Source organism: Lonchura striata, chromosome 10, assembly GCF_046129695.1.
Source record: "Lonchura striata isolate bLonStr1 chromosome 10, bLonStr1.mat, whole genome shotgun sequence".
Taxonomy (NCBI): Eukaryota; Metazoa; Chordata; class Aves; order Passeriformes; family Estrildidae; genus Lonchura; species Lonchura striata.
In genome coordinates, this window is record NC_134612.1 from 23,183,955 (window position 1) to 23,199,602 (window position 15,648).

The 15,648-nt window shown below is 45.9% G+C and overlaps 1 protein-coding gene and 1 non-coding gene across 2 annotated transcripts; both read right to left on the bottom strand.

Annotated features, from left to right (window-relative positions):
* Nucleotides 1-1,842: 1,842 nt before the first annotated feature.
* Nucleotides 1,843-14,365, bottom strand: MYNN (myoneurin). The gene is made up of 8 exons (XM_021548195.3): nt 14,252-14,365; nt 13,423-13,718; nt 10,781-11,586; nt 9,047-9,206; nt 7,381-7,559; nt 7,086-7,169; nt 6,579-6,665; nt 1,843-5,536 (listed from the first exon to the last, which is right to left on the bottom strand). The coding sequence occupies exons 2-8, from the start codon at nt 13,686-13,688 to the stop codon at nt 5,268-5,270; spliced, it is 1,851 nt and encodes a 616-aa protein (XP_021403870.1). The 5' UTR covers nt 13,689-13,718; nt 14,252-14,365; the 3' UTR covers nt 1,843-5,267.
* A 132-nt stretch (nt 14,366-14,497) lies between these two features.
* On the bottom strand, nt 14,498-14,570 carry TRNAV-AAC (transfer RNA valine (anticodon AAC)). Its single transcript has one exon. It is a non-coding gene; the product is annotated as a tRNA-Val (tRNA).
* Between the last annotated feature and the right edge of the window lie 1,078 nt (nt 14,571-15,648).

Here is a 15,648-nt window from a genome sequence, read left to right on the forward strand (position 1 = left end):
TTCTTCTCATCTCATGAAAACTGCCTAAAAACATTTTTATCATTGTAGCCCTGTGGCAATTCCTACCCATGAGTAAGACAACATATCCATGTAACAGTAAACATTTTTTAATGGTTTGTGTAAGTTTAGGAATCACTCTGCTGGTTTCCTTTTTTCCATTCACTCTTCTCATTCCTGCAGAAGTGACTTAATTTATGTTCCTGAACACAAAAAAGTCAACAGGACAGCAGAGGTTTGCTCCAAGCCCTTCATTATTGCAATCCTCTGCCCCTCTAAATGTGCGTGTTAAATATTAGCATAAAGTACCAGAATGATCTGTATGTACAACAGCAAAAGCATGAGGGGAAGAATGTAAGAAAGTAAAAACAGCTGGGAAGCAGCAGTGTACCTGATGCTGTTCTGAGTCTGTATTACCACTGTGATGGGGTAGGAACAGGAAGACATTTGGACACCTCTTCCCCAGCTGAAATGACCAGGGCAGTTGTGAGAGCTGGCGTGGATGGAGGTTTGTTGTCATTTGGTTTGTTGTTTTTTTCATTGCCCTCATCCCCAAACACAAATTACTCAGGCTCTTGCTCCAAGAGCCCCTGGTATCCTCCAAGGACTTAGAGCTAAACCCAGAGCAGGAATGTTTGTTCTGCACACCTGCACAGGGCCCTCCCAGCCTGCAGTCACCGTGCTGAGCACAAAGTCCATACATCACCCTGTGAACACCCAGCTCTGTATTTTAACTCTTGGTCAGCAGGAAAGAGGCAGCAACGAGAACTGAAGTTGGGGATACACCAAACATGGTGGTTTGAGAAGAATCTGCTATGAACATTCCTTAATTTTGAAAGCATTTGATAATCCTGTGTTGGTACTTTTCTGAGTGCTGCTGCTCTGGATCATTGCAGGTGACACTCTGATAGTATCGGTACTGTCACACTGGTGACAGAATTTCTTGCTATAAATACCACTGCAAGATTCAAACAGGTATTTTTTAACATGTATCTTTCTTCACCTTGTCAGGTATATGAAGTTCAGTCTAATTTCACTGCTCAAATTAAATTTTAATTTACTTGTATGAATGACATTTGTTAATCTGAGGCAGTTAACAGGTACCCAACTCTACCAACAGCAGTATTTTGGTTTTAGTGATGTGATAAGATGGCAACAATATCACAGTCAAACTATATCAGGTAAAATGGCATCTAAAAGTGCCTGGTGTATGTGTTTGAAGTATTTGCAATCTATCTGAACTCTTGTTTAACAGCAGCTCATAAAGCCCTCTTCATTACTGACAATATCCATAAAAACAGCTCATGTGTTACAGTTTTCTTTGATATTCCTTTGTAAGAAAGGGCTGCAGAGTAATTCCTACCAAATTCTGTATAAACAGCTTCCTCCAAACTAAAACAATTATTTGTGCAAAACCTTGTATTGCTTAAAGAAGGCCATGCTAGAGACTTCTATTTCTTCCTTTCTCCGACCTTGAAATTCTTAGATGTATCTTGTGTTGTTTGGAATAAGAGAATTTACATAGGCTAGATTCTTTTTGCCATGTTCTTCTGAGTTATTCAGGAGCTAAAGCAAGCATAATCCAACTCTGAATTTTTTTTTTTTCAACTTTTAGACCTCACTGTACTTGCTGAAAGGCTTCATTTCCCCCCCCCCCCCAGTTTTAGAGGGGAGGCAAATGAAGGCAAGTGACTGATCCAGCAGGGCAGGGGTGCAGCAGAGGTCCCCCAAATCCTACTGTGTGCTCCATGGTCCTCATGCCAGGGTGGAGACAGGGGCTGTGTCTGACTGGTTCCCTCCTGCTTTTGTTGCTACCCCTTGTAGTTATAAACAGGAGACACAAGGTGAGGGAAAATTATAAAACAAGTTTATTAAAGTCTAACATAAAACACTTCAGGCTAAATATGTACAACTCCCTCCCTTCCCAGGGAATTATAAAATTGAGAGTTGAGGTATATACAAATAACAGAGGAAAAATTGTATATACATGGCAGATACTTTAAAAATAATTTAACCAAAGAAATCAGTTATTAGTCCTTATCTGAACTTAGTGCTGCAAGACTTATTGAGCCTCTCCTGGATCACAGTCCTGAAATCCTTCATGTGGGACTTGTCTGCCCTTGAAAATTGTTTTGTAGCACGTGATTTCAGAAAGGTTGTCATGCTTTGTGCCCACTTAGAGGCACTAATTTAGAAGCAAATGTGATACAAGGAGATATTTTCACTATCAAACAGTCAATTCAGAGATTTAGAGATGCAGATAAGCTATTCAGGCAAAACTTGCACCAACCTCAGTGCAAAATTGACTGAAACAGCAGTGTGACGAAACATGTCACATTCTTTGTATTACTCTTCACAGAATTATTGAAATTCCTTCTTTTCTTTTGCAAGGACACATGCCTAGAAATATTCCATGCTCTCCCTTATTAATCCCTTACAGAAATTACCAATACTGTTATAAGCCTTGTACTTCAAAATGAACCCAGAATCCTTAAGCCTAGGGCTTACATGTGCAGCTGATTTCCATGCATCTATTGGCAAAAGGTACAGGTGAAGGTTCAGACCTACAGCCTGAACACACCTACAAATATATATATATATTTATATATATTTATTTATTTAAAATCTATATTCTAGTAAATGAATACAGTTGGTAGAGATCATACCTCAGCAGCTGAGATATCTTCATGAAAGATGAGGATAAAAATCAAGATTCTCAGATGGGGACTCAAGAGTGCAGGTCACTAAATTATTGCTCCAAGACAAAACTAAAAGCCTGTGTATTCTATTAAGAAAGGTTAAAATTGCTGTCTTGTAAAAAATAATGAATATCTTCTTGTCTATAAAGAAAACTAAATGACTAATAAAGCAACTGTTACTGTTATAAGTATCTAAACAAATCCTGTATAAATCTAAGCACTGTATTTTTTAAAAAAGTCTGAAATCTAAGAATACAGTAATAAGCTATAATATTAGAAATATAAAACCAGTCCAAACAAACACTGTTATGGAATGCATTTTCTATGTAGGAATGTAGTTATTGTTTAGGTTTCTCTCCAGAGCTATTATCTCTCCTGGTCATTTATCCTGGATATGTTTATCCTGAGCTGCTTTTCCTCAGGTACCAGCAGCATATCATTAATTTGTCTTCCAAAGCTGTTTAAATATGCAAGTTATCGGTTGTACAGCATTTTCTTTCTCAGTATTCATGACTAAACTTATGTCTATCCCAAGATTTCTGCTCTACTTTCAGAGAGAGACAGCAAAGAGGGAGCTTAGTACAAGCTACACACAGTCAAAATCCCGATTTTGTGGTTCTTCAGTCTTAAAAGGCTGAGGAATCCCTCAGGGGCTACACCAACAGAAGCTGAAAGAGACAAGAGGAGAGGCAAAAGGAAATGCCAAAAATAAAATACCAGAGAACTTTATCCTTTGTCATTTGCCAGCATTATGAACATCAGCTGTTCATAAGCGTTGTAGGACAGACAAGCAGGGAAATTAAAGTCTCTGCAATAACTATCTCCCAGTGAGGACAGTGTGAGATTCCTGCATTAGAGATGTTCCTGTTGAACATGGCTGTACTCCTGCTGGCCACAGTGGGCTTCATCAGCAAATCTACTATATATTAAAGCATAAAATTTAACCAAGCAGCAGGTTAAAAACATGCCCCATACTAAAATGATCAACACAAAACAGCAAAAGGTCTATTACTTTACAAATACAAACATGTAGGAGGAGAAAAAAAAATTACAGTCACACTCAGGAGTCAAGGGACCATTTTCAGACTCTTTAAATGAAATCCTTCAAGAAATTTTCCACAAGTCTGTTTAATTAAGGTGCAGATTAATTATTACTCCATGTAGAACAGAATCAGTTCAGAGGTATCTTCTATGCTCTTCTATTTATCAACGTCTGGACACAAGGCATCAGTGGAAATAAATGCTAGCACCAAGTAAATAACCAACAAAGGATAACTTTAAATGCATTGTTGGTACAGTATCATGACTGCTTCATTACTGTTTGATTATTACAATAATGCTTACAATTGTTAATGGCACAAACTGGCAAAATGGAGTAGAAAAGTACTTCTATTGTCACCTAGCTTTTTATGACCCTACCAAGACATTAAAATGTTGCTTTTTAAATATGTCTGTTGCTAGTAATAAAGCCTATCTACCTGGGCCTTGCTAGGTACCAATTTTGTGCAGTTACTGTGGACAAGTGACATGAGAGGTAAAACAATACAAAAAACTTTAATTAAATCAGTCAAACTCTTAACAAAACCTTGCCTGGAAGAATATCAATCTGCTTTAATGCCTCCTCATGTAGTGTTCACTTATTATTTTCACAGTGAAGGGCAGGATTTATCTCCTCTTTTGTACCCCGTCTAGCACAAGAAGCAGCAGCACTACAGCAAAAAAAAAAAAAAAAAAAAAAAAAAAAAGCCTCACTAATTAATCACTGCATCTTTTCCATCTTTTCGCCTCATCTACAACATGCATGTCCCAGTTCTCCTTTTGTTGCTATTTGTGGGAAACCCATGGTGTTTTAAGGATGTGAAAAATAAATCTGAGACAAGATACAACAATGTTGGATTCACTTCAAACAAACAAAGAAAGGCAATTTGTTGGAAAGAAGACCCAGGAGTATCTATGCCATTAGGACCCTCCCACTTGCCACACTTCAGACAAAAATTAACCCTCCTTTACTTTTGTTGTCAGGAAAATAACACCCAAACCTTTCACTCTGGTCAGGCTCCACCTGAAGATGGCACTTCTGGCAGGCAGCAAATTGTGCAAGAGCCTCAGCAGAGCACTGACCTGCCTTCATCAGGGGCCATTCTAGCACCTTGGAGTGCAGGCTTACTATTACATCCAAATTATGATTTCTCCCTACGCCTCTGGGTTAAACTTCCTCAACTATCAACTATGGCTTAAAATATCTGTTCTCAAATGACACTGTGACACATCAACTCAGCAGGAATATGGGAAGAGAACTCCAAAGCACATTAACATATGTAACAGAGAATTCTTAAGGCAGGTGTGTTGCCAGAATTATCTCCTGGAAATCAGTGTTAATCACAAATAGAAATTTGATTGTAGATTAGCACAACCCAGCACTGCACAATGGAAATGCCTTACAGGTGTCTTTACACAGAGGAAAACAAAGAACATGTCCAACTCTGAGAGCATGACTGGTTGTTTGTGTTCATCTTACCAAACATTCCCAAGTTCACTACCAAACTACCTGGATGGCTCTGCACTGCTCTGTCAGTACAACTGCTGCAGGAAAATGAACTGAGGTTCTGAATATCCGGTCACAGCAGATCTCAGTAACGTTTCTGATGAAGGGGACTGGCTCCCTGTCACGGGGAGCAGCATCTGATGGTCTTCAGTCCCAATGGGGAGAGGAAGTGCCAAAGACATCTCAGAGGGTTTCACATCTATGGACTCTGATAATGGACTTTTCTGACTCTGAATGGATTCTTGTTCGTTGAAAGAATTATCAAGTGCAGTAGAATCAGGGGAAGTTTCAGGTCCTGTGGAAACAACAATAAAAAAAAACCAGAAAGAAATGTTCAAAAGCTTGTGCACGGATTCTGTAAATTCCCTTTCCAATGACTGTCAGAACCTTGTAGTGTGACAACTGGAAGGATGATGCATTCCAACATGATCTCTACTTGGCTGAGTACAGAAGATAACAAACCCTTAGCATCACAGTGTACAAAGGATCTTTGGAAAAAATGTAATAATGGAAGTTTCCTTCAGATTTTCCACCCCAGAAAGTCTCAGAACCAGATCTAAATCCAAGCATCCTGGTTTAACTGAAACAGCAGTGTACAAAGCATCATTTGTCTGTAAACTTCTTTGGAAGACAACATTTCTTAACTCCATTCCAGCCAGATATATTACAGACTTTATCCAGTCACTTGAAGAATTACTTTCTATTTTTAATTGAAACCCTGTTAGTATGTTCCTTGATGCCTTCCTGCTGGAATGCAGCCAGCCACTTCTCTTGGAAGGCTCTGTGACTAAGCCACATCAGATATCTGACCCTTCCTCTGCCAAAGCATGCTTCAAAGTCTGTTATTCCAGTGCTGAGGCACTCCTGGCTGCCTGCTGTCTCTCCATGAGAGCTGGCCTGCCTTGGCAGCTCTCCCAGATCATCCCCCCAGCTCTGCCAGGCCCTCTCCACACTCAGTGCTGTCCTGCCCTCACCACTGGCTTCCTGCTGCACTGGGGCTTTCCTAAATTCCATGCTGTCTCTGCACATGGTTCATTTTCTCACCCTCTCCCTCCCAGTCCAGATGTACACAGACACAATTTATTCCCTCTTCCATATGACAGAGGCAAGGCATTTATGGTCAATACACAAGGATGAACAGAGGACAAGGGGTATGGAGCCAGTGCTGAACAAGGCTGGATACAGATGCTTTTGGCCCTAAAAACAACTCCTATCCAAAATTCCTTTGTTTTCTAATTTTAGCCTAGGATGAGCAAAAATATTTATTCAGCATGGAAGGCAAAAGAGGTTTCTTAACCTTAAAGGTTTCTTAACCTTTCATTGCACAACAAACTCACCTGTGTGAACTTTTGTTTTGTGCTTCTTAAGGTTTTTTATATCTGTGTAGGAATTTCCACACATTTCACAGATAAACGGTCTTTCACCTGAAAAAAATTGGTTTGGCAGTGAGAACAATCTTGATGTTGGAAAAAAAATACAGTCAGAGACATAGGATAACAGATTTCAATGTTCTACTTTGAAATACAGCTTTGTAACTTTTATTTTGTCTGTGTCTCTATTAGAATAAAATAATTTCCAGAATAACAATTTAAAACAAAGCAAGAGGACCCAAACATTTTAACTAAAGCCTCAATCATACATCACCTACGCTGTGGCACGGATACTACTTTAAAGGCAATTAAAAAATGAATGAATATTTTCTTTACATTATGTTAACCCAGACATATATAAATTAAGAAACTGTTCTACTTTCAAGTACAGACCAATACAATGTATTTTAAAGGCAAAAGAGTAAAAGCAGATTAAAATTTATGGTGCAGGAAGCAGCTTGTCTGAAAACTGACCTGTATGGGACCGAAAATGTTTATTGAGCTCTCCAGAGGAAATAAAACTCTTTTCACAAATGCCACAGATATATGGCTTCTCTCCTAAAGGAAACACAAGCACGTTGTTATTTCAACATAAAAACCAGAACACGCATTAAGAACAAATCGAAACGAAACGAAGATAACGTCCAATGAGACAAAGTGCTCCCAAAACTGGAATCAAAGGAAAAACAGCACGAGGAAGGAGCTGGACGAGAATCCCAAGGTGGATTTTTGGGCCGTGCCCCGTCCAGGAGGCCGCAGCGCCCCGTACCTGTGTGTTTGCGGGAGTGGGTGATGAGCGAGCTGGACACGGCGAAGGCTTTGCCGCAGCTGTCGCACACGTAGGGCTTCTCGCCGGTGTGCCGCCGCACGTGGTACGTCAGCGTGCTGGCCTGCGCGAAGCGCTGCCCGCAGCGGTCGCACACGTACGGCTTCTCCCCGCTGTGCTTCCTGCAACGACACCGCGAGCGGCACCCGCTGAGGGACGGCCACGGGGACGGCTCCTGCCACCGCTCCCACTGCCACAGGGACAGCTCTGTCCCCTGTTGCTCCTGCCACCGCCCTGACAGCCACAGGGACGGCTCCTGCCACCGCTCCCACAGCCACAGGGACAGCTCTGTCCCCTGCTGCTCCTGCCACCGCCCTGACAGCCACAGGGACAGCCACAGGGATGGTTCTGTCCCCTGCTGCTCCTGCCACTGCCCTGACAGCCACAGGGACGGCTCCTGCCACCTCCCTGACAGCCACAGGGACGGCCACGGGGACGGCTCCTGCCACCGCTCCCACTGCCACAGGGACAGCTCTGTCCCCTGTTGCTCCTGCCACCGCCCTGACAGCCACAGGGACGGCCACAGGGACGGCTCTGTCCCCTGTTGCTCCTGCCACCGCCCTGACAGACACAGGGACGGCTCCTGCCACCGCTCCCACAGCCACAGGGACAGCTCTGTCCCCTGCTGCTCCTGCCACCGCCCTGACAGCCACAGGGACAGCCACAGGGATGGTTCTGTCCCCTGCTGCTCCTGCCACTGCCCTGACAGCCACAGGGACGGCTCCTGCCACCTCCCTGACAGCCACAGGGACGGCCACAGGGACGGCTCCTGCCACCGCCCTGACAGCCACAGGGACGACCACAGGGACAGCTCCTGCCACCGCTCTGACAGCCACAGGGATGGCTCTGTGCCCTGGTGCTCCTGCCACCGCTCCCACAGCCACAGGGACGGCCACAGGGACGGCTCCTGCCACCGCTCTGACAGCCACAGGGATGGTTCTGTCCCCTGCTGCTCCTGCCACCGCTCCCACAGCCACAGGGATGGTTCTGTCCCCTGCTGCTCCTGCCACCGCTCCCACAGCCACAGGGATGGTTCTGTCCCCTGCTGCTCCTGCCACCACTCTGGGGTACAGCAAACGGGCAACAACCGAGCACAACAGAGCTGGCGTGAGTGCACAGGTCCTGCGGGCAAAACTCCCGGCTTGCTCCCGCTGCCATTGGCACATCCGTGGTTCCCCAGGCAGCTGAACTGAACCACAGTTCCCGGCCTGTGGGAACTCAGCATGCTGTGCGCTTTAGGGTAGTGAAATATAAGATGATGATTCCTAACATGGGAGATTTCTATGGGAATATCATTCCTGCCAAAGTTGCTAAAAGCCCCATGCAGACGGCAGTCAAAACTTCTCTCACTTCCCACTTCCTCTCTGGTGCTACAAGTAGTTTAAAGGAAGGATACCAGACTCAGGCTGTACATTCATCCAGCACAAATCTCCTCCTTAATGACCAACTAATGCAGCTCCATACAATTACTGTTAGGCATTGTGAGAGAAGCCCCACAAGAAAAGAAGTAGATATCACTTTCATGTGTAACTCTTACTCACACTGGAGTAAATGTTTCTGTTTAAATAAACTCAAGGATAAGCATGTGCAAGATTTCACTTGTGCCTACCTGGCGTGGATCTTCAGGTTGCTCGAGGTTGCAAACTGCAGGTTGCAGACATCACATTTGTAAGGCTTCTCCTCTCCATGGTGCATCCGGCTGTGGAACACCAGCTGGCACTTCTGGGCAAAGCCTTTGTCACAGAGTTCACACTTGTATGGCTTCTCCCCTGGTGGAAAACAACACCCTCGTGCTCTCTGTATTTACATAAGAAAGCTTTGCAATCCATGACCTGACCAAAGCTCAGGTGTCTCTTCTAATACTTCTTACAAATAACATCTTGGAAAATCCTGTAATCAGTCCACTGAAGTGGAACGTGCTAGAGCACAGACGATAACAGGAATGTTTTTTAACACATTATGTTTGGGAGGGAAAAAAAGAAGTAATAATGCTTTTAATAGTGCCAGCTTCTCCACATTATTTTAAGAATGCTGCCACTTCAGTTTCAGACGCTCAGCTGGTTATGTCTGTTCATCATTCTGAATATTTAAAATTAACAAATTATCTTTTTTTTCTTGCTTGTCCAACAGCAACAGGTCTTCAACATACAGTCTAGTGCTCCCTAATTTCTCATTAGCGTCTGTTGCAGAATGTTACAGGTACTTCTCTGACTATTTATGTCCACTTAGTGGTGAATTGTCCCCTCTAAGGGCTTGTGCAACTCTGCAGTCCTAGAAAGTATAAAAATGCCTTTCTCTGCCACTCCGAGAGTGCACAATCAAATCTCATGAGTAAATAGGGTACATAAAAACTTCAAAAGTAAAAGACATGCATGCCATTGAGCAACCAACACCATGGAATTCTCTCCCCACTGTTGCAAAAGTTCCCAGGACAACACCCTCAGAGGTACAAAGTACAGCTGGCATTCCTACCAGCACTGTCCCTGAATCCTGCAATCAAGTGTGTGAATCTTTGCTTAGACCCTGGCTGACAGTTTGAAACTCTCTCCCTAAGTCACAGGAATAGGAAGGTGTTCTCCTGCAGCTGTTCCTCAAGATTTCCTACATTTTCACAGCTTCCTGGAAAAACTGTGACCTCTGCTCAGAGCTTTAAAAACATACAGAACAGATGGAAAGACAAGCACAGGACCTCTCCTCTGCATCTTCCCAATTATTTGTTCATCACCTTTTTAAGTCAGACATGCTGGATTAAAATGTTTAAGTGCTCCTAAGTGATTTCTCTTGCATGTCTGATATGACACAAGCTCCTGGTAATGCTATTGAATGCAGAGATTATAACACCATCACAGGTTTCAGCTGCACGAAATAAAATCCTAAATGTTGTAGTAATTCAGCCAACCTCCTACCTTTGTTGAAGACCCAATGGAACAAGTTATAAGACTGAATTTTTTCCCCACTCTTGTTCTCAAACATATATTAGGTTTTGAAGTTTAAAAAAGAGCAGCAACAGAAATTCTTGTATCAAGTACAGCTTGCTTTTCATGCTCTACTGACAGTGGCTTTTGGCCACTCCACTACTCTACAGCTGAAGAACAGTCAGCTCTCCTAAGTCTTCCCAGAAATCAAGATGTTCAGAATAACAGAGTCCTCTCTAGCTATTGAAACTATGATTTAGTACTGAAAAATGCTGAAACATTTAATGTTATTTGGGTCTACCCCTGCATGCACAGTGACAGCAGACAAAATTTCAAGAGGAAGAAGTCAGAATCTTTCTAGTGCTGCACTCCCAGGCTGTGTGTGATCCCAGGACTCCACAGCCCACGAGACACGTCCAGTGGCTTACCTGTGTGAGTTCTTACATGTGTTTTCAACTGATTGCATTGGGTGAAGGCCTTCCCACAGAGCTGGCACACGTAGGGCTTGACCCCTTTGTGTATCCTCATGTGCCGCCGGAGGCTGCTGGCTTCGGAGAACACCTTCCCACAGGTGTTACACACTGGCTTGGCTTTGGAGAACTTCTGGTCCAGCTCCTCCCCTGAGCTCTCCAGCTGGTAAGTGCTCTTGTCACTGGCTATGTTGGACATGCAGTGCTCCTTCAGGGCACAGCTCTGCTGAGGCTTTCCCCGTTTCTGTTTGGCTGCCATGCTCTGGGCCAGGATATCCTGTGCCGCCAGCGTTTCGCTCTCCACCACCGCCGCCAGCTGCAGCTCCGAGTTGTCGCTCCCCTGGGCTGCCTGCTCTGTTATGTGGGTGGCCAGCTTGTTTGCATCTAAAAACATCTCAAAGGACGTGTTCTCAGCCACCTCGTTCTGATATTGGAGGGATTTCTTCTCCGTGCTTTTGGGGGGGCTGAAATTCTTCTTTCGCTTTTTGGGTTGTGGAGATTTCTTTTCTAAAGCTGCTTTCTTTGCCTGTGGTGGAACCAGCTCTGCTGCAGCAGCATCTTCCTTCTCCTCCCGATTGTTGTAATCTCGGAGAGTCAGGAGGCAGGTCTGCTGGTTCATTTCAACATTCCCAGTGATACTGGATGTCTCTGTGGAAGAGGGATTAGCAATAAAAGCAAAGTCCTCCATCTTGATCTTGCATTTAGTGACCACTTCTTCTACTTTGAGATAGTCAGCAGCCTGGTGAATCTCTTTAACATTCCAGCTGCAAGGAAACAAGACTTGGATGAAACATTCTGGACAAAGCAAACATTTGTTCTGCATCAACTGTATCACAAACAGACACAGAGCTGCAGAAGAGTTATACTGTCAGAAAATGTAACTTTGAGAACACACAGTAACATTTAATTTCTTGGAGCTGTAGTGCCACAAGGCTCTAAAATGTCAATTATTCCTGAACTGCAGGTCTGTGTCTAGTGGGGTCTACAGACCCTCAAACTGCGGATTTTATTTCAGTTACATGCCTCTTGTAGAATTTTAAGTTAAAAGTCAACTTGTAAGTTGCTGAGGGCTGGACATGGGCTTGTTGGTCCAAACGGCTCTGAAATAACAGCACAAAGGGGTAAAACCCTGGAAAATAAAATACATAAAACACCATTTCATAAACCTTCTGGCCAAGATCTCAGGTAATTCACTAGCAGTGCATTCACCTCAGCACTCCCATGGCAGTTGAATAAAACATTAATCTTGTTTTATAAAACAATTTGCAAATAGTCTTAATTATGTATCAGCCGCACACAGAAACTAGTAATACCAAGGAAATCCTCATTTAAACCACTACACTCTATTTTTCAGTTTCTGCCACACATGCCTTGATGGAAAAAACCATCTGGAATAGGTGGCAACATGTACCATGAGTGCATTTATGGACTTACAGCACTTTAAAGAGAGATTCACAGTAAACAACCTCATTCTAACAATAAACAACTTGCCACAATTGCTCTCCATATGAGCACAACTGTTTCAGTATCTTGTACTATGCGAGTGCTGGGTTCAAAGTCCCCTCCTGATGTCACCCACCACCTCTGAGAACAGCAGACTTTGCAGGCAGCTCCATCAATCCCTGAAGGGTCACAGGACAAAACGACAGGTGTCACCTACAGCCCAATAGTTCTCTCTGGGTAAGAATGGTATTTTCACCTTCCTTGGTACCTCCACCTTTCTCCTCCTTCAGAGAGCCACCTGCTCAGAAAATCCAGAAACCCTCCTGCTGGAGTCCCAGATGGACATCATGAACCCTGCACAGTTCTGCTCACATCTAACTGGCAAAGCACCAATCACTAACTTCAGCTCTGCTGCTGTTAATGCCTGTAGCTAATTAAAAAAACCACCCTGTATCTGTGTACTTAAATTACTGAGTGTGAGTTTCGACACTTTAGAAACTAAAAGTTTTTAAGCCTGCATTTGACATCAGACATTGAGAAAGAAGTAAAAATCCTGGACTTGGTACATCCTTCATGAGAGACAAATCTCCTTTGCTGAGAAAAAGGCACTGCAAAGAAAAAAGCATCCTCACTGTATGTGAAGCAGCACAACGGGCACAAAATCAATGCAGTAATGAGGGGAAACACATTTTCTGTGACTTCTTTTAGGCAACGCAATATAAAATTTTAAGTAACAGATCATTCAAATTCTAACAAATGTGACTTAAAACTGTGCCTATCCTCACCCATCCCTCAGACTTAAATGTCTACCACATCCACAGTTCCTGTGTGTTTCTGAAAAAAAAGACTACAGTAATTCACCCCCAGACACACACTTGTCCTTCGCTCTCCTGGTAATCATGCAGGATGTTTAATCTCCCCCAAAGCAGACAGAAACAGCAGGAGACTGAAGCTAACACTTAGTGAAATATCAGACAACACACCTTTATTTTGGCACTCACATGTCATGTGGTATTTCAAAACAAACAAACAGGAACTTCAAGTTGTTAATATTCATCACATCCACTGCTATTTGTTTCTCCAGATGTTATTAAAAAAAATCCATCTCTGCCTTACCACAAAGTTTATTTCCCTATTCCCCTTTAACAGCATGTTACCTGTCAAGGTTTAAGTTTCCTGTGTAAATAAATTCCAGGAGCTTTTGGAATCCATCAGCTTTCACTTGAGTCTGATCCAAGACAACGTTGTTGTCAGATGCGTCTCTGTAAAAGGCCCCGAAATACTCGCTGAAGGAGGCAAGCACATTCCTGTGTGCTTTGAACTGGAATTCCCCGATGACCACGGTGCAGTCGCAGAGGAATCCGGCCTCTCGCTGTTTGTTCAGCCTCTCCAGCAGGTGCTCACAGTGATGGGAATACTGCATTTTGGGAACGCGCTGCAGACACTTTCTGGTCTGCGAAAGCAAAAGCAAAAAAAAAAAAAAAAATCAATTTATATGCACGATTTCACCTTTTTTACCCCCTAACAGAGTTAGCGATCACAGAGGAGTGTCCGAACAGCGTCCTCGCTCAGGGCAGCCTGGCAGCAGCAGGGACAGCGAGCTGGCGGCCGCTGCTCGACCCGGGAGCGCGGGCAGAGCCCCGAGTGCTCCCGGCCCCCCCGGATTAGCCCGGCTAAGCCCGGTTCTTCTCACACCGTGTCACAGCCGGGCCCGGGAGCGGCCCGAGGCTCGGCCCGGCCCGCGCTCATTCCGCGGGGCGGCTGCTCCGCGGCGGACCGGGGCCCGGAGCGGTCCCGGCGCGGCCCCGGGCCCGGGGCAGCGATCGGGGCACGGCACCCGCGGCGCCCCCGGCGCGGCCCCGCCGCCGGGCGGCACGGAACGGGACGGAGCCCGCAGCGCCCTCCCCGCCTCGGCGGCCCGGCCCCGCCGCCGCCGCGCCCCCCGGCCCCGCCCGGGCCGGCCCGAGCGCCGCGGGCCCCGCGCACCTGCGGAGGGCAGAGAGCGCCGGGCGCCGCGCTCAGGCCGCCATGTCCCGCTGACGCCGCCGCCGCTTCCGGGACGCGAGTTCCGGCCTCCGCGCCGGGGGCGGCTCGCGAAATTGGGATAAAAAACGGGTTTAATATTCCTGCCGCGCCGCGGATTAAATAAATTAATTGCGGCACGGAGATTGAGAGGATGAAAGCCGTGCTGCCGTCCGGCGGGCAAGGAAGAAAAAGAAGCCACCTGGCTGGTGTTTCCGCCCGGTTTCGAACCGGGGACCTTTCGCGTGTTAGGCGAACGTGATAACCACTACACTACGGAAACGCCGCTGGTCGGCCCTCTCCGAGGGTCTCCCCTAATTCTTCTAGGTGCCCATCCGCGCTGCCCCACCTCACTTCTCCCCGCTGTCCCATTCTGCTGTCCCCGCTGTCCCACCTCACCTCTCCCCGCTGTCCCACCCCACTATCCCCGCTGTCCCACTCTGCTGTCCCCGCTGTCCCACCCCACTATCCCCGCTGTCCCCTCCGCGCCCCCTCCTGCCCCGCACGGCGCCCGGAGCCCCGAGCTCAGCGGGACCTGCACCCCACGGACCCCGCAAACCCCGCCGGGACCCGCAGCCTCCCCCGACCTCCCGTCCCCCCGCAGCGCGGGCGGGCCAGTCCCAGCGCGGGTCTCTGCAGGTGTGCCAGGTGCTCTCCGCGCACACCAGCAGTGACAGCATGGCTGGGAACCAGGAATTTCAAGGAGAAGGGGAATGTTTGGCACTGCTGGCAGGGCAGGGCAGTGATGAACCAGCGGACGGGAGAGCTGGGAGCCGGGCACGGAGCGTGTGACTCTTGGCAGTGTCGGCTCCGCAGGCCTCTCCCCAGAGCTCGATCTGAAGAATGAGGAAGTCACTAATCCTCCTGGATTTTCTAGCGCACCAGGAACTGAAATAACAGGAGAGGCTACAGAAGAGAATGTGGTTTTGTCACTTTTTGCAGAGGTTAACATGAGGGAAACTCCAGCTGGTGGAAAGATACATCCTAAACCTTCTCAGAGGAGTGAAGTTGCCTAGATTGTGAACAGGTCAAAGCATTCCCAGCATTTTTTTTTCAAAACAAAACACATAATTAAAGTGTACACATTTCCAATGTCCTTTACCTGGGACATCCCCAAAGATGTTGATGAGATGCCAGAGATGCTGGTGTTGCCATGGAGACTGAGGTGGAAAAGTGCTTGTCCAATACCACTGCATTTTTTATGATTCCTGTACTTATCCAGAAAAGCGTGGGATTGTCATGTCCTGGAGAAATGGGAGGCTGTGGGGAAGAAATGGCAGAGCTGTCCCCTGAGCAGGCTGCCATGCCAGCTCTGTGTGTCAGCCCAGCTGTGCTCCCACTCTGCCCCCAGGTCTCAGCAC

Excerpts from the sequence above, each read along its gene's own strand:
- MYNN (XM_021548195.3), bottom strand. The coding sequence starts at position 13,688 with ATGCAGTATTCCCATCACTGTGAGCACCTGCTGGAGAGGCTGAACAAA. Across the intron at positions 7,560-9,046 it reads AACCTGAAGATCCACGCCAG|GAAGCACAGCGGGGAGAAGC; the intron begins GTAGGCACAAGT and ends GTGTCGTTGCAG. Across the intron at positions 5,537-6,578 it reads CAAAACAAAAGTTCACACAG|GACCTGAAACTTCCCCTGAT; the intron begins GTGAGTTTGTTG and ends TTGTTTCCACAG.